This window comes from Ambystoma mexicanum, chromosome 6q (assembly GCF_040938575.1).
Source record: "Ambystoma mexicanum isolate Mex_15411 chromosome 6q, UKY_AmexF1_1, whole genome shotgun sequence".
In the NCBI taxonomy this organism is placed as follows: domain Eukaryota; kingdom Metazoa; phylum Chordata; class Amphibia; order Caudata; family Ambystomatidae; genus Ambystoma; species Ambystoma mexicanum.
This window is the reverse complement of record NC_090937.1, coordinates 213,635,314-213,662,131: the sequence shown is the minus strand read 5'-3', so window position 1 is coordinate 213,662,131 and position 26,818 is coordinate 213,635,314. Positions and strand designations below refer to the sequence as shown.

Sequence of the window (26,818 nt, the reverse complement as noted above, 5' to 3'; positions counted from 1 at the left end):
GTGAGATGTGTATCACCACCAGGGAATGGTCTGACAGAGTATGCGGCAGGATCTTGCTGCCACGGTATCGGGTAATATTATCCCCATATATATGGTTGCCGTAAATATCGCCGGGAAAAGGTCGTGGCGATATTATATGGGTGACCATATATATGGGGACGGGGCAAAAAAAGGTTGCGGGGGTGTCCCCAGCATGTTCCACGCAATAATGTTGCCACAAAAAACTGCCATTTTTCGGCGATATTTTTGCATGGTGAGATTTTTGTGGCAACATTATTACATGGAACCGCTGCCACACAGTCTGTGCATCCATATTGCCTATATCAACCAAAAGTCAATGCAAGTCATTGCATCTCGGACCGTCAAGTAATGTGTATTCAGTTTCTCTCGAGTGTTCCTCCCTCCACACATCCACTAACCCATATCAAATCATTATTTGTCTAATCGTCTGGCAGTCGCTGTGGTCCTCCGTTGTCTTGTGCTAAATCAATCTTTAGATTTATCAAGGATTGTGTTAAAATCGCTTCCCCATATGTTATCCAGTGTTTTCCCAATATTTTTGAGTTATTGAATATAAAAGGCGGGTCATCAACCTTTGGGCCATATGCATTTAACAACATAATCTTTTCCCCTGCTATTTTGCCTCTAATGACAACATATTTCCCTTCGGGATCCACTTGGACGTCATCAGCACTGAACGCTAATGATTTATGTATCAATGCGAGTACTCCTCTCGCCTGTGATGAATAGGAGGTGTAGTACCTCTGCCACCCCCACTTAGGTGCAAACCCGTCATGCGTTGAACCCAATGCGTGTGCCTCCTGTAGCATCACAATTTTTAGGGAGTGTCTTTCAGTCTATGCTAAGATCTTTCTGGCTTTAACAGGGTTGTTTAGACCCTGCACGTTCTGAGATCAGCACTGATTGATCACCCATTTGTCTCTTGTTTTTGCCAAAATTCTCTATGTAAGTGTACCCGCATTCTTATGACCGCAGTGCAGCCCCATTCCCGTCCATCAACCTGTCTGCCAACTTTTATATAACACTCCTGCTTTCCATTTCCCCGATGAGCCTATCCCAACTGTACGATCAGGGTCCTGCCCCCCCCCCCCGAATTCCCAGGCTTATAAACTCCCCACTCCCTCCCTCTGCCCTCACCATCTACCCCAACATGATGATGTACCCTTTGCATAATCATGGAACTTCGCTGGAGCATGTTGTTAGCAGCTACCACTACTTGGTCTGCCATTCTAGCGCTTCTGTCCAGGCTTCAAATAGACCATCTTTTCATGCCTGCACATTTGTTACGAACCAAAACCATTATAATGATACAGTAGAGCCTCCCACTCGGTCCCCCATGTCCTCCAATACCTCTTCCGCTCTTGGGGTCGGTTCTGGTCTCCGCCACGATCTGGTGCTGGAGGGGGAATAGACACCTCCATGTAGGTCATAACGTCTGTTGGATTCTCCAAAAAGTATGCCCTCCCTCCGTGCTGAATTCACAGTTTCGCCAAAAACATTAAAGCAAATGTAACCCGCCTTACTCTCAACAATCATTTCTCCAGGTCGTATGTTCTTCTCTGGGCTTGTATCCCGGCGGCAAAGTCTGGGTAAATGTGTATGTTGTTCCCTTCATAACAAAGTGTCCCTTGCTCTATGGATAACTTCAGGATAAGGTCTGTCTCTATAATTGAGCATTTTAGCAATAATTGTGCGTGGAGGGGCGCCCGGTCTTGGCTCAGGAGCAACAGTGCGGTGCGCCCGCTCGACCAGAAAATGTGTAGAGAAAGCAGCCGATTCAAATACGGTTTTCAGGAAATGAATGGCTCCATTGGGTCCTTGCATGCCGCTTCCGGTACCCCGACAATGCACACATTGTCTCCTTGAGTGCAACTCCAAGTCTTCGCACTTGCGTCTCACTTTGGTAAGTTCCATCTTCAAACTGGCAATATCGCGGTCGTGTTGGCCCACCTTGTCTTCAACCTCACCAATTCTTGTCTCTGCTTCATTGATGTGGCCACTCTCCTTTTCTTAATTGGATTTTAGGGATCCTATGCTCGCGACGACGTCGTCCAACTTTACATTCACTGACATGAAGCCACTCTGCATTAACAAATTGTCTTCGCAAGCATTCTCGGCCGCTGCTTCCAGTCTGCCACCTCGGGCAGAGCCGCTACCCCCAAAGCAGAGGCCTGAGAGCTGGTAAAGGAGTCCCATTGGGCATTTTTTCTTTCCTGCGCCTTTTGTCATGCTGTACTGCTTCTTTTGCAAGGGATATGTCTTTCCGGGTACCTGACGTGTTATCTCCCTTCTCTGAATCCGGGTGGCTTGCCCAACACGTCTGCGCCAGGTCCCCGCTGCGCAGATATTGTCTCTAATGCCGCTCGGTTAATAGTGTTGTATCTTTATACAATTGTCTACGGTAGGGCGGTAGATCTCTCCAATGATCAGTGCAGCTCAGGGGTTCTACAACTCAGTTTCCAATTTCCTGTACCTTCCAGATTCTAGTATTCAGCAGGGGCGTAGTGTCTCTTACATGGGTTCCAGGCCTGCCTTCGGTTGCCTCACATTAAGGATGTTATCTGTCTGTAAATGCTTGCAATGCCTTCTCAGGCACCTGTGGCGTCCTGTCTATCTTGGAGCACCAATCCAATTTAGTTCTTTGTATGAATAGGTTTTATGCGTGTATTAGTATTCTGTGGGAGCATGCCCGTTCTTGAGGAGCTTATTATTGATGGCCAGTGGGGCGTATGCCCTGTCACCGGCAATTAAAGACCACTGTATATCATCTGCAGTTGTTGAGGATGTACCGCCGTGCGTGATATTGATTGTAGTCACTGCTGCTCAAACTTGACCGCCTGTCTCGTGTTCGCCCCACAGGTCACACTGGGGACAACCCTTTCACGGGGTTATATCGTATATGGAAAGTGCTGGAGAAGTCTCTTCTGTGGAGCCCAGCCCAGTCACTCCGTTATTTTATTATGTATCCTAAATGTTTTAACAAATGTCTGTTCTGAGCCTGTAGTGCCATGTCCTCAAAGCTCTGCCCCCTACTGTGCCTTCCCCACGTTGTGGCAGCTAACGGATTTCCCATGCATTCCTGCTTTCAATGTGCTGCAGTCCCAGGCCTTGTCGCATGTTTCCCTGTGTACTGTCTGCCGGATTGCCTCCCTCCGGTACCTCCTTGGTTGTTCGTATTGAGCAAAGCCACCTCAGCTGCAGTGCTCCCGGGATGAGCGAGAAGGTGCCCCTGGAGTCCCGTGTTTAGGCTGTTAGGTCCCGTGCATATCACTGCCTCAGGAGCGGGGGGTACACCAGCAACGGGCCAAAGGATTGCTTTATCACTGTTGGGCGTGGTCTCTGTTCTGCTGCAGCCATGGGGCCAACAATGCCCAACCCGTGTTGGTCGGATTTTCGCTTGACTGGGTCTTTGTGAGTCTGGCAATAGAGTGCCTCCAGACCAGTGCAGCAGCATTACCTGAATCTGCTGGTCTGGCGCGCTTTGTCACTCGTGTCTCTGCACCGCTGCTGAGCAGGGAGATGTTGCGTAGCCCGATCGAGTATCAGGCACACGCAGCCTCTCCTCCTCGCAGGCCACTGTAGTGCCGGTGCCCAGCAGGAGTTCCTCCTCCTTCTCTCAAAGGTCTGGGTCGGCACATGCATTCCACACAGTTGATGTTGTCGTCAGTCACTCCGCAACCACATTTCGTCTTGGGACACCAGCTTTCACCCTCCACTGCCCCAGAGCTTCAGTTATCCTCTGCTATGTGGAAAGTTCAGTCAGAAGGCACTTCAAAGGATATTTTTATATTTAGGATATCGCCTGGAACAGAGCTATTTGATTCATTTCCTTTGCTGCTCAACAGCGCCCCTGATATCAGAGTCTTGAGTGAGGTGGTTGTATGGAAAAAGCAGTGAAGCTGTACAAGGTCATATTGGGAGCTGGAGATGAGAAAAGGAGCCCGGAGGGATAATGCCAGAAAAAGGGGGCAGGAAGGATGGTGGAAACAGAAAGGAGAAGAGTGACCAGCAGGAAATGCGGAGGGGAGGTTGTGAAGAGCAGGCCAGACAAAGAGTATGTGATAACTAAAGAGCAAGGAGGTGGTGGGGAGTAAGAATGTGGGGCACATCAACAGTGGAGATGGGATCAGACAGGAAGTGATTAAAAAGGGGAAGAAAGATAGCAAGGTGAAGCAAAAAAGTAAGAAGGGGTTGGAGAAGATATTGATGATGAAACACAGGAGGATAAGAGAAGAGGTTAGAGGTGTATTAGAGGTTTTGTTCGATCGGTAAGAAAAACAAAAAAAAATTGCGGGGGTGTCCCCTTCAACACCCCGCTCACTATACTGTGTGGCATAGTGAGCAGGGGTTGCGGGGGACACCCCTGCAGCCCCCGTAGTATGTAAGTGTGTTTGCATGAGAAAGGTGCAAACTTTTGGTAGTTCGCACCTTTCTCATACGAACATTCTGGCTGCAGCAAAATCAGCCGCGGTCGGATCACTTAGAATCGTATTAGAGAAAGGGGAGAAGACACATGTGGCAGCACATTCACAAGGTGGAAAAGAGAGAGTCTGGGACTCCGAGAAGAAATTTAAGCAGAAACAAGACTATTGCAACTCATCTAGGAGGGGGTGTTTGGGACTGGTGCCAGGATCCTTTGACAGAGAGAGGACCAGGACAAGCAGATTCGTCCTGCAGAGGTGTTCATGTGACCGGCCTATAGGTGGATGATCTATAGTCAGTCTACCACCCCTTCTGGATTCTGTTGGCCAGCGTCCTGATGGAGGTTTTGGAGTCCTGCTTGGTGGTTCCTCACCACCAGACAGTCCTGACAGCAGCCTACCGTGCAGGTGTTCAAGAGGGCCTTAGTCCGTGTTTTAAAGAACTCCCAGGAAGTTGGGGCAAGAAACAAATGACCCGGAATGCAGCAATTTATTGGGACTCCTGCCCCCGCCCACCTGTATGTGAGTGACTGTTAATTGCCCCATTTCGTTGCAGGGCGAGACCCCCGCATTAGAGACTGGTTATTTGATTGCAAATACTTTTGGGCCAAGACTTGTTAGTTGTTCCCATGTGCAACCTGAAGGAGCTGTCAGAACCATATATTTTTGAGAATCTGATTGAATTGCTTTTCATTGTTTTAGCAGTTGAGTCCAAGGCAATGACGGCCCTTGTCTTCACTTTTAAGAGCTTGGAACCAGCGGATCCATCAGAGAGTGAAGGGAAAATAATTGCTGTTGCTCTGGTATTCTAAACGCATTTTGGAGACTTAAAAGCATTCCGCCACAATGATTGGGTCTGATGGAGGTCCACAGGAGGGTCCTGGGAACTATATAATTCATTAAAACTTATTTGTACATCTGGTTTCACAGTAAACGCATGTTTCCTCCTGTTCTTGATTTTGAGTAAAGTTGATCTTGCTCTGCCTCGTGGCATTTGGTGTTACAAACAGGATCAATAAATCCAGACTTGGTGAGGCCCACATATTGTCAAACTTATCTAGATTGGCTCACTGGATTGTAACTGTTAAATTCAAATTAGGGGAGAACAGGTCTTATACCCAGAGAATATCTTCCCTTAAAAAGATCAATCCCCTCACTGTAACCTTCCGGGTCTCCTGCAAGCGACGGAGATCAGAGTCCTGTCAGTAGTGACGCGAGATACGAGTGATCTATGTAGGCCTCTAGGCCTTCTGTGAAGACTGAAGATGAAAGTAGTTTCCCTGCTCTCCAGAGAACTTCGGAAGAATACGCCTAGTTAACTAGTGGGACCTATACAGCGGGAAGGACGGAATGCACCAACCGTGTAACCAAAAGCACTGACGTCTGTTCCCAAATGGTGACCTCACTAAAGCATGCTTCCGTCTCTACTTGACCTTACATCTATGGGTACCTGAGGGCAGACCCCTGTTGTACTTGTAGTTCCTACCTTGAAGAGTGCAACTTTGATATCCAGAACCTGTCAGAGGTTTTCAGTGAACAAGCCAGGGCAGAAGAACAAAAACAAACAGCCTTTATCAGTGCTGAAAGTACTGAAGCGATTTTCCCTCAGCCGAAGAACCAGATGCCAACAAAGCTGGTTCTGTGGAGGCAGTCGCATCGAGAGTCTAGGCTGAACAACCCAAAGATACTCGCTCACTGGGGAACCTTTTGGATAAGCTGGTGACTGAGCAGTTGGTAATGTAGTCTTGTCTAAACAAAGCAGTGACCGAACCCGCCTGAACTCCACTTCTTCCTCAGGCTCTAATTAAGAGAAATGTGCCTGCTGCCATCTTCAGAAATTACGAGAGCATACAGGAAGCCATCAAGTGGGAGAAGATATGTGGTACAAATAAATTGCAAGCTTTACCAGAGACTTACAGTTCTCCAGTGTTGGATCTTTCATGGATTCATATGCTTTGAATATTCCCCGTTGTCAGGCTGGAAATACTCAGTAACCTTATTACATTTTCTTTACAAAATGTTTCCTTCACGTTAGTAGCCCATAGTTGTCCCTTTGGGAGCATTCATCCCCAACCAATGGGACATCGAGTATCGGGCTCCACCCATGAGGACCTCTTCAGATTCTAACTTTTTGGTCGTGCTGAGGAGTCCTGTAACCTCTTTCTTCATTGAGAAAACAGTTAATTTGGAAGATCTTCAACTAGGAAAGGATTTTTTTACTTTGCCCTGTTTCTCTCAAACCGATAAGTGGGAAGGGTGACAGTGGAATCTAAATCCAAGAAGTCTCTTTTTAAACCCTGTAAAAATTGTGGGTTTAAAAAAGGTATATGTATCGGGGTGCATTTATTGTCTATACCCAAACCATATACCTGAGGAATGTGATATTTGCTGCACTTTCTGTGCTAAAACACAGAGATTGTCAGGAGAGGCAGCTCTCTGGATCTAAATGCTACAAAACGGTGAAGTTGGATTTGCCTGCCAAAATCGCAGCTCACCCGGGACCTCTGTCTTGCACCACATCCTCCTTCCGATGCCCTAGCTCTGCACTCCCTGGTACTCCTGCAAATCCACGTATGCCACCAGTTTTGGCTCTGACTCTCCCAGCTGTCTTCCGCCTCTCCAATTTGCCCCCTTTTCTGTAAGGCTTCCGACTTTTAAAGTTCCCGCCATCCTGATTGGACCAAAAAGAACTAGACTGCTCACTGCTGAAGCGGTAGTCCTGCCTTGCTGGCCTACTCCTCGTCTCGGTACCCAGTGGAGGCCTGTATGTGTGTGTATTATTAGAATAAGGATGTGTTGCTCTAGTTGGTCTCTTCCTCGTCTCAGTAGAGTACTGTTGATTCTTGGGGCATGTTTTAGGGGGAAGGACAGGAAAGGGCTGACAATAGCCTATGAAGGCTTGTGGTATGGAAGGTTCATTAGGAAAAGGTAATGGGGTGGATACCATGTGTCACCTAAGGATGTTCCCTCCACCCAGGTGATCCTCCCTCGCATATCCACCCTTAGGGTCATGATCCAAAAGCGATCCAAAAGGCGATGACCTTTCCCTGGGCACCTGAGAGCAGGTTTCAGGAGGAAAAGTGAGGACGCCCTCGGGTTCCTCACAGGACATCTTAACACCCACAATGCTTAAAGAATACGAAGAAGCATACCACATAGGCCGCCTACCGACCATTATGCGCAAGTCTGTAGTTATTCTAGTACTTAAGCCAGGGAAACGGCAACACCCGTGTGAATCATATAAACCGCTATGTTGAATCAGGGCATCAAAATCCTGACTGCGTTATTAGCCGGACGGCTTAAACAAGGATTGGCTCATTGATCCATCACGGTCAGACTGGATTTGTTACCGGTAGAAACACTTCCCTGAGTTTACGTAGACTTCAATATATTATTGATAGGACTCGGTCACATGATGCATGTATGTGGTAGCCTCCCTCGACGCAATAGAAGCCTTTGATTTGGTTTATTGGAAATTGATGTGCACAGTTCTTGGCCGGTTTGGAGTTGGTGCTGGGATTCGCAAATGGGTAACATTGATTTATTCAGAGTCTGTTGCTAGAGTCTGAACCGGCAGATATGTCGTCTTCCTTGGCTATACGAAGGGGCACAAGACAAGATTGCCCACTGTCACCAGTTATTTATATTGACCCTGAAACCGTTAGCAATGTACTTGCGCAGGCAGTTTGATGATGTAGGAATACTAGTTGACGGGTCTCATCACATAGTCTCTCTTTATGCAGATGGCTTCCTTTCCCGCACATAACATGCCACTTGTGACCGAGGTACTCAACCATTTTGCTAAATCTCAGGCCTGTTCTTCTGTGGAGAAGAGTTTTGTTTCTTTCCCCTAGGTGAGATGCGTAAACATAGACTGGAGTACCTGCCAGAGCTGGGCTTCCGATGGTTTATACACTAATTTCGATACTTAGGAATAAACATTTGGCACCATGCAGACCAGATGCATGCACAAAATACAGTTGGGGCACTGGACGGAATAACAAAGGAAAAGGGTTTTTTGTGTCTACTTCCCCAATCAGTAATGAGAAGGGTAGCATTCATGAAAATGGGGTACTACCCAATTTGATCACATTTTTTGGTCTGTGTGGAACAATTTGGCTGTATTCAGCCACTAACAAATCGAAGCCCATTATACCGAACATTGGGAGCAGAGGTTGCAGGGGTGTCCCCCTCTCCCCATGTTCGGTATAATGGGTTGGGTTGCGGGGGTGTCCCCCGCTTCCCGGACATTAAAAGCAGAGGACTGTAAAAAAAGAAGAAAAATGAAATAAAAGAATAATGGACCCTGCGGCATCAGCTCAAACTCGCGTTGCAGATACGGAACAGACGCCGCAGGGAGCACTGAAGGCCAGCGAAAAAGTTAAGTAGGGGAGGGGGGGGGGGATTGGTATAGGGCTACTGGCGGTACAGGGATTTGGGTTTTTTGTCCAAATGTCAAATAGATTTGCAGCGAAATAGACTACTGTCAATTCCGCCGCAAATCAATTGACTTCAGTCAAACACAGATCCAAAAATGGTAGTCTTACCCCACTTGTTATATTATTATTCCAACGTTTTGTTTAATATTCCGTGCACTTTCTTCAGTTTTGGACTGACTTGTTAATGGGTTTATTTGGGACAAGAAGAGGCACAAAATTGCATTGACAACGCTTCGCGTGAGTGATGAGGATGGTAGGGTGCAACTCCCATGGTTTGAATTGTACGAACTAGCTGCCCAATCTCTGCACCTGGCGTGGTGGCTGGCAGATGACCTGACATTGGTTACTATTCTGGTATTCCTCTATCGGCGAGCATGAGAAGCGATAGGCAAGATCTTATTAGCCTGAGGAAATGGGAGGAGCTAGGCCTTGTTACCTCCAGTGATGCTTTCAAAGATGGGGTAATTGGGGAATTCCCGGTCGTGGTCAATGAATCTGGGATACACAAGGGACAATTTCTGACATATATGAGGCTCACTAAGGTTGCGAAAGAGAAGTGTCCAGTTTGGCCAGAGGAATCCAAACAGGATGACATGCTGTCTCTGTTATATGAGCTAGAAGATGGATTGAAGCAGGTGTCGAGAATATGTAGAGACCTGCTATCTGCTGCAAGCACTAGAGTTTCACAGATTATATTGGCATGGGAAGTAGATCTTGGTCATGTGATAGAAGCTAAACAGTGGGACTGTGTATTGGAGTTTGTGAAACCGGTCTCCGGGAATGCACGCTTTCAATTGATACAATCGAATGTGCTTCACAGGGCATATATGACCCCAACCTAGACTTGTGAAATGTAATAATCTGGCGTCTCCGGACTGCCCAAGGTGCAGCACTGAACCAGGAGACATAATGCACATGTTTTGGCAGTGCCCGATCACCCAAGTCTTTTGGTAGCAGATAATACAGGTGTTGGCGGGTGCCAGAGTGAGCAGATCTCATTGGACCCTGGCAGAGTGCCTGTTGGGCATCTACTCCATGCCCAGAGAAGGGTAGACATGTGGCAAAATTAATGGATCTGACCTGTATATTAGTGAAAAGGATAGCTATGTCATGGAAGCAAAGTGCAGGCCTGCTATATTTATTGTGGTGGGGAGATATGAAGAAGTGACCTGCTGCAGAAAATCTCAGGGAACCTTCAGCAAATTTGAAAGCTTGGAACGCCCTCCTGCGAGCGAAGTTTTGTCATTTGGATGACAACCACCCTGAGAGAGAGAGAGAGATGATTTCAACACAATCGCTCGAGGGATAATCTGTAAGGATGTGAGCAGACTGGTCCTCCTGGGTTAGCTCTAGCATGGCATGCTATACAAGATCTGCCCTCTACCTCTATGGCCTGAACATTATTTGTCAACCTGTATTGTAATTGCTCGTCCTTTAAGGTGTTGTGTACTGGAAATATTACTTTCCCTGTTGTTGTTGTTGTGGTGCAATCTGTAATGCTGGAATCTGGTATCCTTGTTTGATGTATAACCATTGATACATAAATGCCAATGAACAGAGTTGAAAAAAAATAGAATGGTACGAATCCACTGCATTGTATATATTCTGTTCTACTATTGTACTGTATATGGAATTGTTATACTTTTAAAAAAAAACGGTTTTAATGATTTCCAACACTTAACAAACATCAACAACAATAACAAACATCACCCTACAACTGGCACTTTATTTTGCGATCCGCACTCCATCCTCCGTCTCTCGGTGTGTCAGCTTGGCTCTCTCCTTGACTGTCTGTCATGTTCAGTGTTGATAATCTCTGGCTCCTACTTTCGGGCCTTTGTAACATGTCCACAGCCCCCTCTGAGTTCTCTCGCTCACTTTGACCCCAGGGATTCAAACCTCCTCCGGCCCGCTAGGGCCTGTCGTATCTTGTCCTTCCGTGCAGCGAAACAGGTCCTGTATGAGAGAGTTCCATGCAAGTAGTTTGGCCCCACTCTCCACATCTCCTCTCTGCGCCGCTCTGGTCCACACTTATGTTTCCGCTATTGCCCATTTTCTCAGGTCTGCTCACCACCTTTCTGCTGATGGCCCTGTGCTCGAGTTCCATGCCATCGCTATACAGCGCTTCACCAGAATACACATTGTCTTTCATTTTCGCTACATGTGTCCGTTGTTTGCCGCCCCTCGGGAACAGCCCCGGGAGGTAAGATTCCGGCGACCACGCTTGCATTTATACCCCTCTTGCCTCAGCCCTAGTTTTCACTGTGTCCCAAAAGTTGAGTATCACCGGGCAGAACCAGAACATATGTATCATATCTGCCTGTTCCTCTGCACAGCGTGGGCAGGTTTGAGTTTGTTTGTGTCCCATGTTCGACATTCTCTTGGATGTGAGGTACGCTCTATGCGTGTGGTACAGCTGCATTTGCTTGAATCTCGCATTTCTGGAGACTTTTTTTGCATACCGAAGTGTCCTGCTCCACTCTCTATCAGTGAAGGTCTTTTGGAGTTCCTCCTCGCATCTGGCTCTTGCTGGCAATGCCCTTTCATTATTGCTATGCAGGAGCTGTTTGTAGAGTCTGGATATCGTGTGTCCTCCCTCTGACACATTGTACCACGCGTCCAGTGCTCCCTCGCTTTCTCCTTCTCCCTGCAATGACGTCCACCTCTTCTTGATCCTTTGTACCATACCATTGTACAGTAGGAATTGTCAGCTGTGTACTCCTCGTTCATCTATCAAGGTCTGAAAATCCACCCACTGCCCTTCTTTCCATAGGTCTCTGGTCTGTGCCACTCTCTTGTATTCCCACTGTGTGCGGTAGATGGTCAGGGATGCTGCGTGGGTGTCGACTAGCCCCGCAAGGGGGATTTGTCCTGAGTAGGGGTCTCGTTCTCCTTGCATCTTCCACGCTCTCCTCCAGAGTCAAGCCCAGCTGGACTATAGTTGGGAGTGGTTTAGCTAGAGCCGTGTCCAGCCATGGGAGATCCCTCATGTAATAATGAAGTATTGCTGGCTGAAAGAGCAGTGTATCTATAGATGTGTCATCCCCCAACCATTTCACAACAAACTGGAGTTGTCCCGCCAGGTAGTAGCGTTCAAAGTCTGGTAGCTTGATTTCCCCCCTCCCCCCCCCATTTGTAATCCCTCTGTAGTGTGTTCAGCGTAATCGTGTTCCTCCCCCTGCCTTATAGGAACTCTATCGCCAGTGTGTGTACCCGTCTGAAGAAGGTCCTGGGAATATTATCTGGGATGTTAGTAAAGTAATACAGTAGGCGGGGCAGGACTGTCATCTTTAATAGTGCTGCTCTCCCTGTCATCCCCAGAAGGAATGTCTTCCAGAACTTCGTGGCTATTTCTATTTTAGCTAGGGCAGCCCGTGTATTAGCCGTGTGCGTTGCTGTGAGGCTGTGGTGTATGTCTACTCCCAAGTAACGGAAAGTGGTTGGTGTCCATGTGAGTCCTAGGCTCGGTAACTAGTCAGGAGCAACCCCCCTCAAGCCCGCCAGGGGGAAGAGCGAGGCTTTCTCCTTGTTGATCGTAATTCCCGACAGTCTGGCAAATGCCCACAGTGGTTCTAGCAGGTCCGGAATGTTTTCCCTTGGGTTCCCCACATAAAGGAGTATGTCCTCTGCATATATCTAAATTAAATGTACTACCCAGTCTATTTCTGTTCCCGCGTTCCCATACTCTGCCTTAAGGAAAACAGCAAATGGCTCCAGAACCAGTATATATAGCATTTGAGATAGTGGGCATCCCTGCTTCGCGCCCCTGCCAATCCTCTACCCTTCCAAGATGTGCCTACCCGTTGTCACCCTTGCTCTGGGGTCACTGTAAAGAAGCCAGATCCAGCACCCCTCCCTAACCCAAAATGTGCGAGAGCCCCCAGGAGCCAGTCCGAGTTCACTGAATCGAATGCCTTAATGACGTCTAGCGATGTCACTGCGCGTTCCCCCTGTTCCCGGTTCATGCTCTCAATGATGTGGTGGAGTCTGCACAGATTCCTTGTCGTGTTCCTCCCTGGTACGTATCCCGTTTTGGTCTGGGTGCACCAGCGTAGATATGACCCTCTTGAGGCGGTTAGCTAGGGCTACAGTCAGGATTTTTGAGTCCTGATTGATTAGGGAAATCAGTCTGTAGGAGCCTCACTCAAGGGGCGGCTTCCCCCGTTTGAATATGGGTATGATGACCGAGTCTGATAGGCTCTGTCGCATCCTTCCCTCATGTGCCTCCTGAAACGTCTCTAGCAGCCGTCGGGCCAGGATGTCTTTGTATTTCTTTTAGAATTCCCCAGGCAGCCCATCCGGTCCCGGGATTTGCCTGAGGGGAGGTTGGCTATCACTGTGGTCAGCTCGTCAAGCGGAAGGGGCGCATCCAATATATGCGCTTGCTCCTCCAACAACCTGGGGAGAGGAATTTCCCCAAAGGCGTTTGCAATATATTCCGCCTCCTTTTTTCTGAGTACAGTTATTCATAGAACCACGAGAACACTCCATTAATCCCATCTTGGGTCCTCACTTCCTCACCTCGTTCATCCCCAATTGCGGTTATTGGTTCATGCCTGTTCTCTTGTTCAGTAAGCCAGGCGAGGAGCCTGCCAGGCTTGTCCCCTTCCGTGTGTAGTCTCTGTACGTACTTCCCATAGTCTAATCTGCCCAGCTCCTCCCAGATTGCGGTTCTTCTCCCCTGCCTGTGCCTCTGCACGTTCTATTTCCTGTTCTATGTCCCCCAGTTCAGCTATAATGGATCCCGTGAGTCCGCCCATCTTCCCTATCACCGCTCCTCTTATCACCACCTTGAAAGCTTCCCAGACCATGCCAATGCTGTCCACACTCCCCACGTTGTGGTCAAAATAGTCCTCTATAGTCTCTCTAATATGTTGGAAGATGTAATCTGTCAGTGCCTCCGCCCTCAGTCTCCAGGTGGGTTTGGGGCCTCCTCTATATGTGTATGTCCATGTCGCTACTGTCGAGGCGTGGTCGGATAGCGTCCTTGCCTTGATATGCATCGCCGTGAATTCCCCCAGGGACTCCCTCACTGTAATCTATGCGGGTGTATGTGCCTTGTCGGTCGCTATAGCGTGTGTATCCCCTAGTATTGGCATGGCCCTTCCTCCAAACGTCTTCCAATTCCAGCTGCTCTAGTCTTCTGTAGGGCCCTGGCCAGCGAAACAGGTTTCTCCTGCTTGTTGTCGGATCTGTCCACCTGCGGGTCCAGCGTGCAGTTGAAATCTCCTGGCCATATAAGCAATGCTCCTCTGTAGGGGGCTAGCCGGGGTGTGATTGTCTTAAAGAACTCTGCCGCATCGTGGTTGGGAGTGTACATGTTTATCATGCACACCTCTTCGCTCTCCTACATTCTGTGTACGCTCACCATTCTGCCTTCCATGTCCCTCTCTTGTCTTCTTAGTTTGAAGCAGACTCCTGGGGCTATCCATGTCAGGACTCCCCTAGCATTATTCGAGTATGTTGAGCTGTACATTTGTCATCCCCAATTTCTTAGCTATCCTAGTTTGCTTTTCTGCCATCAAATGTGTTTCTTGCAGCATAGCAATTTTCACTTTTGCTCTTTTCATCCAGGTGTAGACCCTTAGTCTCTTGACGTAGGCGTTTAGTCCCCTGACATTCCAGGTGGTTGACTGCTTTCTCCTGACCCATTTGGTTTCTTTGTCTCGTGGCCCAGCTGTTCCCATAGGCCTGCCTGTCGGCTTGTATTTGCTGGTGGGCATTTTTGTTTGCTTATTCGCTGATTTCTCCCTCATGTGGTGGGTCTGACCCTCCCCATTCATGCTGTGTCTCAGACGTTTGGTTTCGGTGCAGGTTTACCGCCTTTTCGTGCATCTCCGGTAGGCGTCATCGGGATATTAGTCTGTTAGCCTGCCATTTGCACTTCATTCCTGTTGGTTGGTGCTTCCTCCTCCACTCATGCCTTCACTCGTCCTAACTAGCCACTTGCTAACTGCAACTGTTAAACAAATGCCCGGCCTCCCTCCCACTGCACATGCTCTGCTGTTGGGTCAGCTGCTCGCTCAGTGTGTGTGTTATATGCTTGTTTTGTAGCACTGAGCTCAGTCCATTTGCTGTGTGAGCCCCCTTGGGTTGTGTACCCCACTGTACCCTGCTCTGCTGTTCCACGAGTGGGTTGTGCTCTCCCACTTCAGCTGGCCCTCACCGTTGGCTCCTCTGTTGTAGAACCATCCAGGACGGCAGTCTGCCAAGGATGTGCATTTTAATGCCCAGCCCCCCCACCACCTTCCGCAGGTAGTGTCTACCAGTTTACCTGGTGTGTCTGCTGTCCATTGACCTCTGTGCTATTCAGTGAGTGGGTTGTGATCTCCCACGTCAACTAGTCCTTGCCATCCATCTCCGCTCCTGGTGAGCCCTCCAGGGTGGCTGTTTGCCTTGTATTCGTTATGGTATCCTTCCGCTTTTCCCATTCAGCAGCAGTATCTGCCTGCTTTCCTGGAATGCTCACTCACAGCCTAAAAGCATATTGTTTGCACCAGGCGGTGTTGTAGGTGCAATTCAGTTGGCCTTGTGGAACCATGCAGGCTGTGTCAACTCACGTAACAGCCCACTGTGTCGCCCAAGGTCGTTATGCATTCCGCCCAAGTGATCGAATTCACCCCACTCTGTCAATGGACGTGCTTGAGGGGTTCCCTGTGTTATACCTCTCAGCTATGGGCCAGGGCTCGCAGAAACTCGCCTGCCCAACTATTGTATGCTGCTCTCACCTCTTCGTTCAGGGCTGTATGAGGATTCCTCTGCTTGCTCTCCCTCGCCGCCCTCCTGAGTTGCCCTTTGAAGCGGGGCTGGGATCCCCTCTTTGCGCAGCCGGGGCTCACCCTTCGAAGATGTGGGCCAGATGTAGCTTCCCCTGGCGTGTGTGCCGGTGTCTGTGCCACATGTCCGGGTGCCGCGGCGCATTGCGCCCGTGATCAGGCTTGTTTGCACACTCCTCCCGGGGGTGCCCCTGCCGTTCCAGCCTCCGGGTCCTCTTCCGCTGCGTCGGCGGGGGGGGGGGGGGAAGTACCGGTCCACCACTCCCTGAGTGGGTGTTCCGGCTGCCCAGCCCGGGCCGCTCAACCAGATCCGCTCCTGGGTGTGAGATGTTCTGCTCCGGTGCCCGGGATTCGCTGTTGGGCTACTTTGCTGCCCAGGCACTCTCGATCCTGTTGCCGCTTTGGCCGTCTGCAGTCCCGGGCCCCGGTGGACGCACTGCATGCAGTGCCAGTGCTTAAATCGGCTCCCGTTCTCCGGTCCGGATAGCATAGCAGTCACTGCTCCCGGTGCATCTTGGAGCGTGTCCGCTGCCTGGCTGCTGCTACTTTACGGTTGCTATATGTTCCTGCTCCCTGGTGGGCGCCGCCCGTTCTTTGGTTGCGATGGCCCTTCTTCAGGAAACCACGCAGCTTGCGCCCGCAATCTTGGCTTTGGCGTGGGGAGTCCTTGCCTTCAGTTTCTTATTTGATTCCTCCTCTTATTAGTTCCGCCAGGCTACCCAGCTGTGCCCCAAGTGTTCCGACGCATGCACATGTATTTCTTGCTATGATTCTCGGCGAATTATACCAGTTTGGTCGGATAATAACCAGGATCTCGCTGGAGCTCTCGACCTTCGACCCCTACTGCATGGCCGCCAAGCCACGCCCCCCCACGGAATTGTTATACTTATTGTATGAAAGCCAATACATTTTGGGTGAATTATACGAACTAAATAAATTACCAAAGGTGAGGAAGAGGGAGTAAGGGGAAACCAAAACACAAAGAGGGTGTTGGAGGAGATACTAAAGGTGAAACCGCCTGGGATAGAAGAGAGGAGATTGACTGTAGAGGAGGGACAGTTGACATATAAGCAACATCCCCCTTCATCAGGGTGTGTGAGTGGAGAAGAGATGGAGGTATGAGCAAGTGGTGAGGATGGAATTGTTGGCACCTGTCACCATCCCCTCTCGTCTGGACCAAACGGGCTGTAAGGCTCAGTTGGAGAGATACCTGGAGCAGCGTTTGGGGGCCCTTCATGGTGGTACCCCTACCACTGGGAGAGTATTACAGCAGCCTCGTTGTGGGTGCATAAGAGGGCTTGCAATCCAGGGGGGAAGTGTCTTCCAGGAATTCTGGCTGAGAAGCAGAGGACCAGAACACATGAAATCAGTGGCAGAACACTTGAACTCGCACACTGTGAGTAACTGACAGTTTTGCCATTTTCTTCCGAGGCGGGGCCCTGGATTGAAAGACTTGGTTGAATCTAGAGACTTGTCATAGGAATCCAAATACTTGTTGTGTAACCCAGTATAGAATCTGTAGGAGTTATTGGAACCAGAGACCTTTGAGAATCTCCAAATATTGAATTGCATTTTAAGTGTTTTGACAATTGAGTACAAGTGAAAGTGAGCCTATCTTTTGTTTCTCTTTCTCCAAATTTGGAGCTAGGAACACATAACTAAGGGGAAGAAAAAGAATTCTTGTGATTCTGGCATTATAAAAGTATTTCATACACCCAAACTCATTAAGCCCTGGGAGCAGTGACTGAGAGGAAATCCAGGCGAGGGCCCTGGGGACTAGTGAAATTAATTTGAACCTACACAGTAAATTTACTTTGCTCATCTTTTTTGGGGTGTTTTATTTTGCAGTCATTAATGTTGCATTCTGTTGAGGGTGTTGAACCCATCTGAGAAACAATGTAGGTAAAGCTGTACAAATACAAACAAGCTGTACAAATACAAACATGACTACAAGGTCCATAGGTATGGCACCAAGGTTTACATTAAAGGAGGCATTGACCTTTCTTTTGAGGTCTGAGGGTTGTCATTTCTTTGTGTGCGACATTGCAACATGTAACACCTGACCTCCAAAAATTGTACTTGCCTTAACTAGCTGTCATTTTATCCACAGGAATGAACCGAATGATTCCAATGAGAGAGCGCTCCAAAACAGAGGAGGATATCCTGCGTGCAGCTCTCAAGTCTAGCGGCAAGAAACCTGGTAGCCACCCAACCTCAACTTCTGATGACTCAAATGGCCTAGAGTGGGAAAATGACTTTGTTAGTGCCGAAATGGATGACAATGGCAACTCTGAGTACGCAGGATTTGTGAACCCTGTTTTAGAACTTTCGGACCCAAAAACAACTGACATGGACCAGCAGGATAGGTAGACGTACCTAGTGGTTGAAAAAAGTGGGACCCTTTCTAAGCTTTTACCAGCTGAAGTCAAGTGGAATGTACGAATGTTTATTCTGAGCCTTTTTTAATAAGAAAACTAAATATCATGCTGTACAATGCTCATTAGCAAGGAATGGGAATGATACAATGTATCTGAATTCATTCAGAATTAAGTGCAATTTCATTATTTACATCCTAACTTTTAAAATATATTTGGGTACTGTAGTTCTATCACACATTTATAGGTTACTTGGGTTTGTTATTAAATTAACTTCACTAATTAAACATGTACTTTTCTGTTTGTTATTTAACTTTGTTTTTAAATTCTGACAGCAATATGTATGGGTTATCACTGTTTTACTTCGAAACTGAACACTAGAGGGCAGAAGGACCCTATATGTCAGTATTGAGGCTAGGGCCCTCGCAGTCCAAAGGATAGGGGATCTTTCAGCTGTTACCATCAGCATTGATACATAACCCAGACATCTCTGCTCACCCCATCTCCCACTGCTATGAAGTGTTTTTGTGCACAGGTCCATCATGGCCATCTTACATTCTGCTGGAAGGACTGCTTTAACCAGGGACCCCTTAGGGGTGCATCTTTCAGGTTGCGTGCATCCCTTGGTTGTCCTGAACAGTACCCATCTGGCAGAAGCACTTTTCTCAGGTGCACAACCAGGCTGCCCTGAAGGTCCACCCATTTGGGAAGAGGATGCCAACTCACAAACATTAAGGAAGAAGTGGTCTTCTCGGGGTGAGCATACCATGAGATTCCAGTGGCCAGACTCTACTTCACCAGGGGACCCGCCAGCATGCCCAAGGATGAGATGGCTAACTTACAGGCCTGATGGATAGCTCTGGGGCAACATGCTAGTCTTGGAAACAAAACTGTGCCAAACAGCATGGGTTTGATACCCAGTACTGTGTGCAAAAGGTGAAAGTCCTACATTACGCATGTTATTTATTTTAAAAAAACATTTTTACAACAAACTGCTTGCCTCTTCTGTCCAGCAATGAATCAGTGGAAATGACAAAGTGCTGGCATTTCCCGCCATGGTTAATGGATGCCTTCTATGAGATTTACTCCTAGTCCATTCTCCTGTCCTACTAGCAACCCTCACTTTCAGACTGGGGACCTGTAAGCTGTTTCTATGGCTGTTTAGGCTAATCTGTGTGCCAACTGGTGCATGCATACACATGCGATTATGATCCCTTGCCCTGCTCTCAGCCAGGTTTTCTTGCCAGGTCTTTTGTTATCCAATCAGAGATGTATCATCTGATTTCTAGGGCATACAGGGAAGATTCTGTAAATCGGAAAGAGCATTGGAGCGAAGGGTAGCTTAGTCACCATAACGGCAACTTTATCCTACACAGAAATCCATCTTTTTCCTATTTGTGAGCATGCTGAGAATGAGAAGTTGAGATGAAAGGAAGTAGCATATGGCTGCCTGTCACCTGAGTTGGGTAATAATGTGGTGGTGCCGGACATGAAACCAGTTTGACTCCATGGTACAATGGACCATGTGACTTACTGTGCCAATAACATCGGCAGAAAGTGACCTGACCGCAACAAGACAAAAAGAGTCACTAAACGTAGCCTTCTAGTGTATCGAAAAGCTACTGCTTAAGCCTATTGAAATCGTAGAGAGCTGTCCATAGAAAGCATGCACATGGTACACAGACTGGTTATTTAAAAGTACCAGACAATTGTACCTTCCAAGTGGTGCTCCATAGAACAAGCTTCATACTTCAACCATTGTTTTACTCCCAGACAAGGCACAGAGTGTGTGTTGAAAAATGGAAAAGGCTTACCAGACATAGTTTATAAAAACAGTACATCTCCTGACTCATCAGACCTTTAATATATCTCGCCCAGACCACGAGTGTTAAAAACATCATTATAAAGAAAATGCCGTTGAATGAAGGGCCACCAAACACATGTAGATGCTTCTTCTTTTTTGGTCAGTTTCAGCTGTATCATAGCTCGCAGGCTTCCTCAGGGTAGCAGAGCTTCCTTATTGCTGGCAGCCACTCAAATCTCACAAGCATTCCTCCTTATTCCTCAAAACGTGAGACTTGCCTGAGGGTTATTAATTACGCCAGGGTCATTATCAATGCCTTTCATCATACAGTCTGAAAGACAATTTACAGGAGGTGGTGTGATATTTGAAAAGGATTGACTTTGTCGCCACTACTATCATTCATCCAATCTAATGGCTAGTTCCTGTGCCTCGCCATTCGGTAATGGTGAATGCCAGGGGTGCAGCGTAGGGTTACAAGGCACATGGGGGGCAAACTCAAATCAAATTCTCTCAGGCGGTCTATAACTGCAGATTATGTACTAATCATTTTCTATTAAAGGTTTTGTGGGAAAAAATGCATTGGGGATTAAAAAGTGCAGAAATATTGACAGACACATAAATGGTCTAAAACTTCACTGAGGAGACTACAAATTGGCAAAACCTTCAAGGTGCACTCAAAAAACGGTTATGCTGCAGCAGGTAGTCATTGTTGTGCCTGCCCACACAAGAGTTCGGAAGCCTCGGATGAGTGGGGTATTGATTATATGCTTAGTTTTTTCTTTCCTCTTAATTCTGGATTTGTATTGATCGTATGGGTTCAGCAACCTTGCCTCAGACACAGTCCTGCTGCTCTTTCCAGACAAAGCAAGAAACCATCTATACATTTCAGATATCCTGCTGAACATTTCCGGTAAGTTTAAGGAAGGCATGGTAGCAAAGCAAGACAAAGACAAGTGATCACAGTTCAAGGGTGTTTTTTTTTAAAAAAAACTTTATTTCTTATTTTCAACAAGAAAGAAACATATCAAGTACAAAGCAAATGTTACTAGGCCAGCAGGCTATCATCGAGGTAACAACATAAACCTGAATCAAAGAATACAATAAACGATAACCTCGAAATACATATTAACCCCAACACATTTAATAAGGTAGCCATGAGCGGTGGCCTGACATTCCCAAACATAACAGACAACACAAAACAAGAGAACATAACACAAGCACCCTCCCCGAAAACATATCCATTAGATGTGATGCAAACCTATTATATTACACGATTCCGATCAAGATGGTTTACCAATAAAAATCATTGAAATCCCCCCATTGTTCATCATAACGTGCTTCTTTGCATTGCTTATACAACATAGTCTTCTCATGTTTAGATAGAACTTGCACATCTAAAATCCAATCCTCTATTGTTGGTTTCTTTCTTGTCTTCCAGAACTTTAATATCTGTTTAGTAGCTACTAACAAAAGTTTGGCAATCCAACACGATGTTACCCAATCATATTTACAACCATTCCTTGGTAATTGCAGAATGATTGCTAACGGATTCCGTGGATAGGTGATGCCCCAAACCTGGTCAGTCGTATCAACCACATCTCTCCAGAAATGTGTCACTCTTTCACAACATATGAAGCAAACTACCCCTCTCTTTCCCACAACTCAAACAACTGTCACCATCCACCATTCCTAAAGCATACATACGGGCCGGGGTCCAATAGGTTCTACTCAATATTCTCTGATGAGTGTAACGTAGTTGTAAATCTGCTTTAGCTTTAACCAAAACTCTCCAGACCCTTTCCCATTCATGTTGTGTCAGTTCTCTACCCGGCTCATCCGTCCATGACAACCTCAATTTTTACCATGAGTTCAACCACTGTACATCTGTTTGCATAATTTTCAAAATATTTGACACCTTTTGTGATCCACAGGCTAATAATATTTTGATGACTTCAGGTTCCTGTGAGAGTGATGCATCCATCATCCGACTCCTTTCAGATATTAAATCCACCAATTCATTGTACCTTCATAACTCTCTATTATGCAGTCCAAATTTCTCCACTAATCCCTCAAAGGAAACCACCCCTTCATTGCTCCAAACATCACTAACCTTTAAAATACCTCTACTAACCCAACTTCTCCAATTTAATGTTCTATTATCAAGCTGTAGACAATGATTATGCCAAAGTGAGGCCTCTTCATAAACAAATAATCCCTGCCCACTTCACGCTATCAGTGACGCCAATGCGTGTTTTGTAGCCAAAACTGTTTTTAAACTCTGCACCTTCCCAGCTAATGTTCCAAATGAATACAGACACTTAATGTCATACGGCAAAAATGTATGCATTTCAATCTAAACCCACCAATGCATCTGGCTTGGATCCTCCATAAAATAGCTAGACATATTTTTCAATAAAAAACCATTACTATAATTCTTAAGGACCGGGTATCCAAAACCTCCATCTTTGATGCTGTGGACCATAATATACTGTGGAATTTTGGCTCTTTTCCCCTCCCCCCCATAAAAAGTCCTGGAATAATCTATCCGTCAAAGTACTTTCTTTGTAAAATGTAAGGGCAACGACTGAATAATATACAGGACTTTTGGTAATAAAAGCATTTTAATTGCATTCATTTTAGCCCATGGGGACAATATGAAACGCCCCCATTTCCTAATGTCTTTTTGGATGACCTCTACGATTCCATCTACATTATAATCGACTATCTTTTTTATGCCGCAAACAATGTGACGCTTACATTCTCCCATCTACAATTCCAGCCTAACAATTGCCCCTGCCTTGGCGAGTCCCTTACTGGAAATACTTCTGTTTTCCCCCGATTGATCTGGTAACCTGATAACTTCCCCACTTCTTCAAAAACACCTTTCAACAATTGACCCCTCTCTGCAGGATTACTCAAAATAACTACTACATCATCCGCATAAACTAAGACCTTAATTTCTCCATCACCCACACACAAACCCCTAATCCCCCATGTTGCTGAATATATGCTAACAAAGGCTCTATTACAGATTAAATAACAAGGAGTACAAGGGACAGCCCTAAACAGTTGAAACAATCCTGAAAATCCATCATTCACCCATACCTTAGCCATTATCTCAGTTTGCAAAGCTTTAATAGCCTTAATAAGTAAAGGCCCAAATCCCCCCTTTCTTTTTACATTGTATGGTGTAAGAACTTCCAATTTACTCTATCGAAGGCCTTCTCAGCATCTAAAAAGACAAGCAAAGCATCTTTGATCTCTGAATTAGGAAAACTCAATATATCTAATAACGTTCTAACATTGTCATACCCATAACGTTGTTTCATAAACCCAGACTGAGATTGTTCTATTAATCCTCCCATATACTTAGTCAGCCGAACCGTTAGGACCTTAGTAAAAATCTTAATGTCAACATTGAGCAAGGATATTGGCCTATAGTTGCAGCACTTAGTTGCATCCTTCCCTGGTTTTGGAATCACTGTAATTATAGCTTCCCTCATTGTTGAGACAAATGCCTAATCTAAACATAAATCTAAGATGGGAGCAAGCTACGACCATCAAATAATAACTATACAGTCCTGGTAGTCTAGTCAAATAAAAAGGGTCTATACTACGAAAAACCTTTTGCCACTCCTTACTGCTATGCTACAATATAATGTGGGATAATGTTCACAAAGAAAGTGTTCTCACAATGATTAGTCAGGATGTTATGGCCAGGGTCTCCCTTCCCCACGTCTGACGCACGGGACAAGGTGCGACTCTCTAGCACAGCACACTTCTGGGCATCTCTGGCCTGACTTTATTTACAGTTCCTTTTTACAATATCAGGGCCTTCTGTGCCCATGGCTCTTTTATGCAAAGTCTCTTGCTTCAGAGGGCCTGATGTATCACAAACACCAAACAAAGGTTCCTTCTATTAATCTTCACGTTGGGCGATTACTCTTCACCCGAGGATCCCCCTCAGCCAGGCTCCGATCCCCTTTACCTCTGCCTCCCTCAATCTTGCTCAGACCAACAACTCACTGTGGACATCCCGTGGGCGGGTTCACGCTTGTCATCACAATGCAGTTCACTTACTTTTTCAATTCACAGCATCCTCATCCTCATTACCTTCTCCACTTACTTGGGTTTCCCTTGTTCAGGCTCAGACCTTACTTCACTTGCCTCCCAAAGCATTTGCCAGTTCACATAGAGACTTCCGAAGGGCGGTTACGTCTCGCTGGGTCACTCCGTGATTCTTTGGCAAGTGCAGGTTTCATGCTATCACAATTTTCTCTCAGTAACACAGTTCCTTTCATTCTCACAACGTGTCAGACTTTCGACTGTACAAGTGGTTTGGTTTGACCCTTGTATGACCACTTTGACATCTCACGCCGGTGTTCCCTAGGGCCTCTTGATTTTTGTTGTTTTTCTCACTTCAGCATATCCTCCTTGTTCAGGAGTGGGGTATCAGTCTTTGAATGAGCGCCCACGCAGCGCCGGACCACTCTAACCTCAATACCTCGGTTGTTCACAAAAGACCTTTGTCTATTATCTTCTTTTCTTTTATGCAAATGTTGCCACTGCAACTTTGTGCTTAACACAATCCGGGCCGCTATCAATTTCCTCCGGCTCAACGGCTGTGCTGAACTCGTTGGCTCTTCTTCCACTGGAGTCAAGGACGGGATCACAGTGGCAAGCTCTTTTCTCCGCCCTGGCTGTCAATGCGGGAGGGCCCAGTGTACTGTTGACAGCTATCACACCAATCGCCAGTTGCAATTCCCAGTCTTCCTGTTCTTTTATTGAAGGAATTGCGGCCCTGTGTTGAAAAGGGAAGGGCAACTCCCTCTTTGTCCTTTCGGTTTCCACTGCCTTTCTCCCTCGTTTGAACTGCCGTCCCGTAATAGCTGCTTTCTCGTGCGTTCAGCCTTGCTCAAAGTGTGCTCTCATGCTCTGCCTTTTATCCCTGTGGAGAAGGGAAAGGGCTGTCGGGTGTGTGTAGTTATCAGCAATTGCCTGACTCTGCCTGACCCGTGTGTTGGGTCATGTCAGGTTAAACGGCTCTGGTGTTAGTCCGTTATATTTCGCGGTGTGAGAAAGTGTTTGGGTAGTAAAGGGGGGGGCGGTAGAGTTTTTAAATATGCTGCAGGGTCGGATGGAGAAAAAGTGTTATAAAGAAGGGGGGTACCGCATCTCACCCGTGGCGTCCCACTTCCACTCCCTTAATATCCCCCATCCAGGTGATCCACCCGCACTGACCCACCCCCAGGAACTGGATCCAATAGCGATGGCTGAGTCCTGGCCACCTGGATGACAGATCCCCGGGGACTAGCAAGTGAGACACCTTCAGGTTTCTCACATAAGGCAGCCTTACCTGCATTCTTCATCTGAGGTTTATTTAGCTTTTGCTTTTTTACTTTTAAAAATATTTGTTTACCCTCTGTTCAACCAACGTTCATGGTCACTGTACACCTACCATTTCGATGTTTCCAGTTATTGGTGAGAGGGTCGACCTTATCTGCAATTGGGCAGAAAAATCAAGGGATGAAGTGTAGACAAGGACTACAACTGTCAGCTAAAGCTGCCAGGGTAAGCAGGTGTTGAATAAAAGGTCTCAATTGCAAGAGTTGACCGATGAGGTCCGAAGACTAACCACTGAAATACAAACCCTTTGTTAAAACAACACATTGCATAAAGACAATGGCTCCTAAGAAACAGTAACATTGGATCTCCCAGTAGGTGGCTCAAATAACCTGCACCACCCTTCAAAATTTACAAAAGAAACCTGGGCTATTCGTCCCTTCTCCCCATGGGGAGCCATCCCCTTTGTGGCTAGGGAGGTGAGCCCGGGGGCCTAGGAAAGTAGGACCTCACTGGGAGTGACTCCCTCTATGGGACAAGGACTCCCATTCCTATAAGCAACTCCTTAGCAAGAATACACTGTCGGCATATATGTGAATAGAAAAGACTGATGTTAATTCTGTTTTGAATCCAACAAACAGTGACATTGCTTCAACCTCTTTGGCTTGAGGTAATGCTGGATTCCCCTTGAACTTAAAAGTCAGAGGTACAACACGCCCCTTTCAAATACGGTGGCGGAAATGGAGACCAGGAACCTTGAATGGAGGAGAAAGTATACTTTTGAGTCTCTGACGTGAGAACATCCTGAAGGGGGTGGAGCTGTGCTGCACTGCTCAGCCAGTGGTAGAGTAGAGGAAAAGAGGGAGCAAGGAAGGACGCCCAAAGGCCAGCACTGAGAGGGCAGGCAATCTGAGACTGGGATAGAACGAGACAGGTTACAGGGAGCATGCTCTGACATACAGGAGAAGCCAAAGAGGAGAACAAATGAAAATCGCCACGCTGAGACGCTATCCCACTGGAGCAGACCCAACAGTAACAGAGGAACCAGGGTTACCTGTGTACTCTAAACAGTTGTGTACGAGCACAATATAAATAAAATATAATTGATCATTTACCCCAGGGCAGAGGGAGGCGAGTGGGAGGAAGAGAAGAGGAAGCCAGAATGGGTTACGGGAGTCCTAGAAACCAGAGTTCTGAACATTGGTCACGGCCAAAGAGATCATCCCAGCTAAGGAATCTGAGGTTTATGGGGAACTATATTGAAACAAGTGACACTATACGTTATCCGAGAAGTGAACCTAGAGGGTTCAAACAAGTAGAACAAAAGCCAAGTGAAAAGAAGCAAACTGGTGCAAAAAGGATGAAGGAAACTTCCTCCTGTTAAAAGACGCTTATATACCAGAGAAGCTGGAAAGGAGAACGAACAAAAACTACCAAGCTTAGACGTTATCCTGCTGAAGCAGACCTGACAGTAACGGTGATACCAGAGTTGCCCAGGCCCAGGGGAGGCGAGTGGAAGAAGTGAGCAGGAAGCCAGAACAGGTTACGGGAGTCCTAGAAACTAGATTCCTGAATATTGGCTACTGCCAAAGAGATCACCCAAGCTGGAGAATCAGAGGGGTCAGGAGAACCCTATTGA

The 26,818-nt window shown here is 46.9% G+C and overlaps 1 protein-coding gene and 1 long non-coding RNA gene across 3 annotated transcripts in view; one reads left to right on the top strand and one right to left on the bottom strand.

Annotated features, from left to right (window-relative positions):
• AP1AR (adaptor related protein complex 1 associated regulatory protein) overlaps positions 1 to 18,319 on the top strand; it is a 391,174-nt gene extending 372,855 nt beyond the window's left edge. For both annotated transcript variants that reach the window (XM_069630653.1, XM_069630654.1), the window contains one exon: positions 17,768 to 18,319. In XM_069630653.1, coding sequence (XP_069486754.1) covers positions 17,768 to 18,027 — 260 coding nt within the window. In that variant the 3' untranslated portion in view covers positions 18,028 to 18,319. The remainder of the gene's footprint in view (positions 1 to 17,767) is intronic.
• Positions 1 to 26,818, bottom strand: part of LOC138515892 (uncharacterized) — a 139,274-nt gene that overhangs the window by 4,341 nt on the left and 108,115 nt on the right. The window lies entirely within an intron of this gene.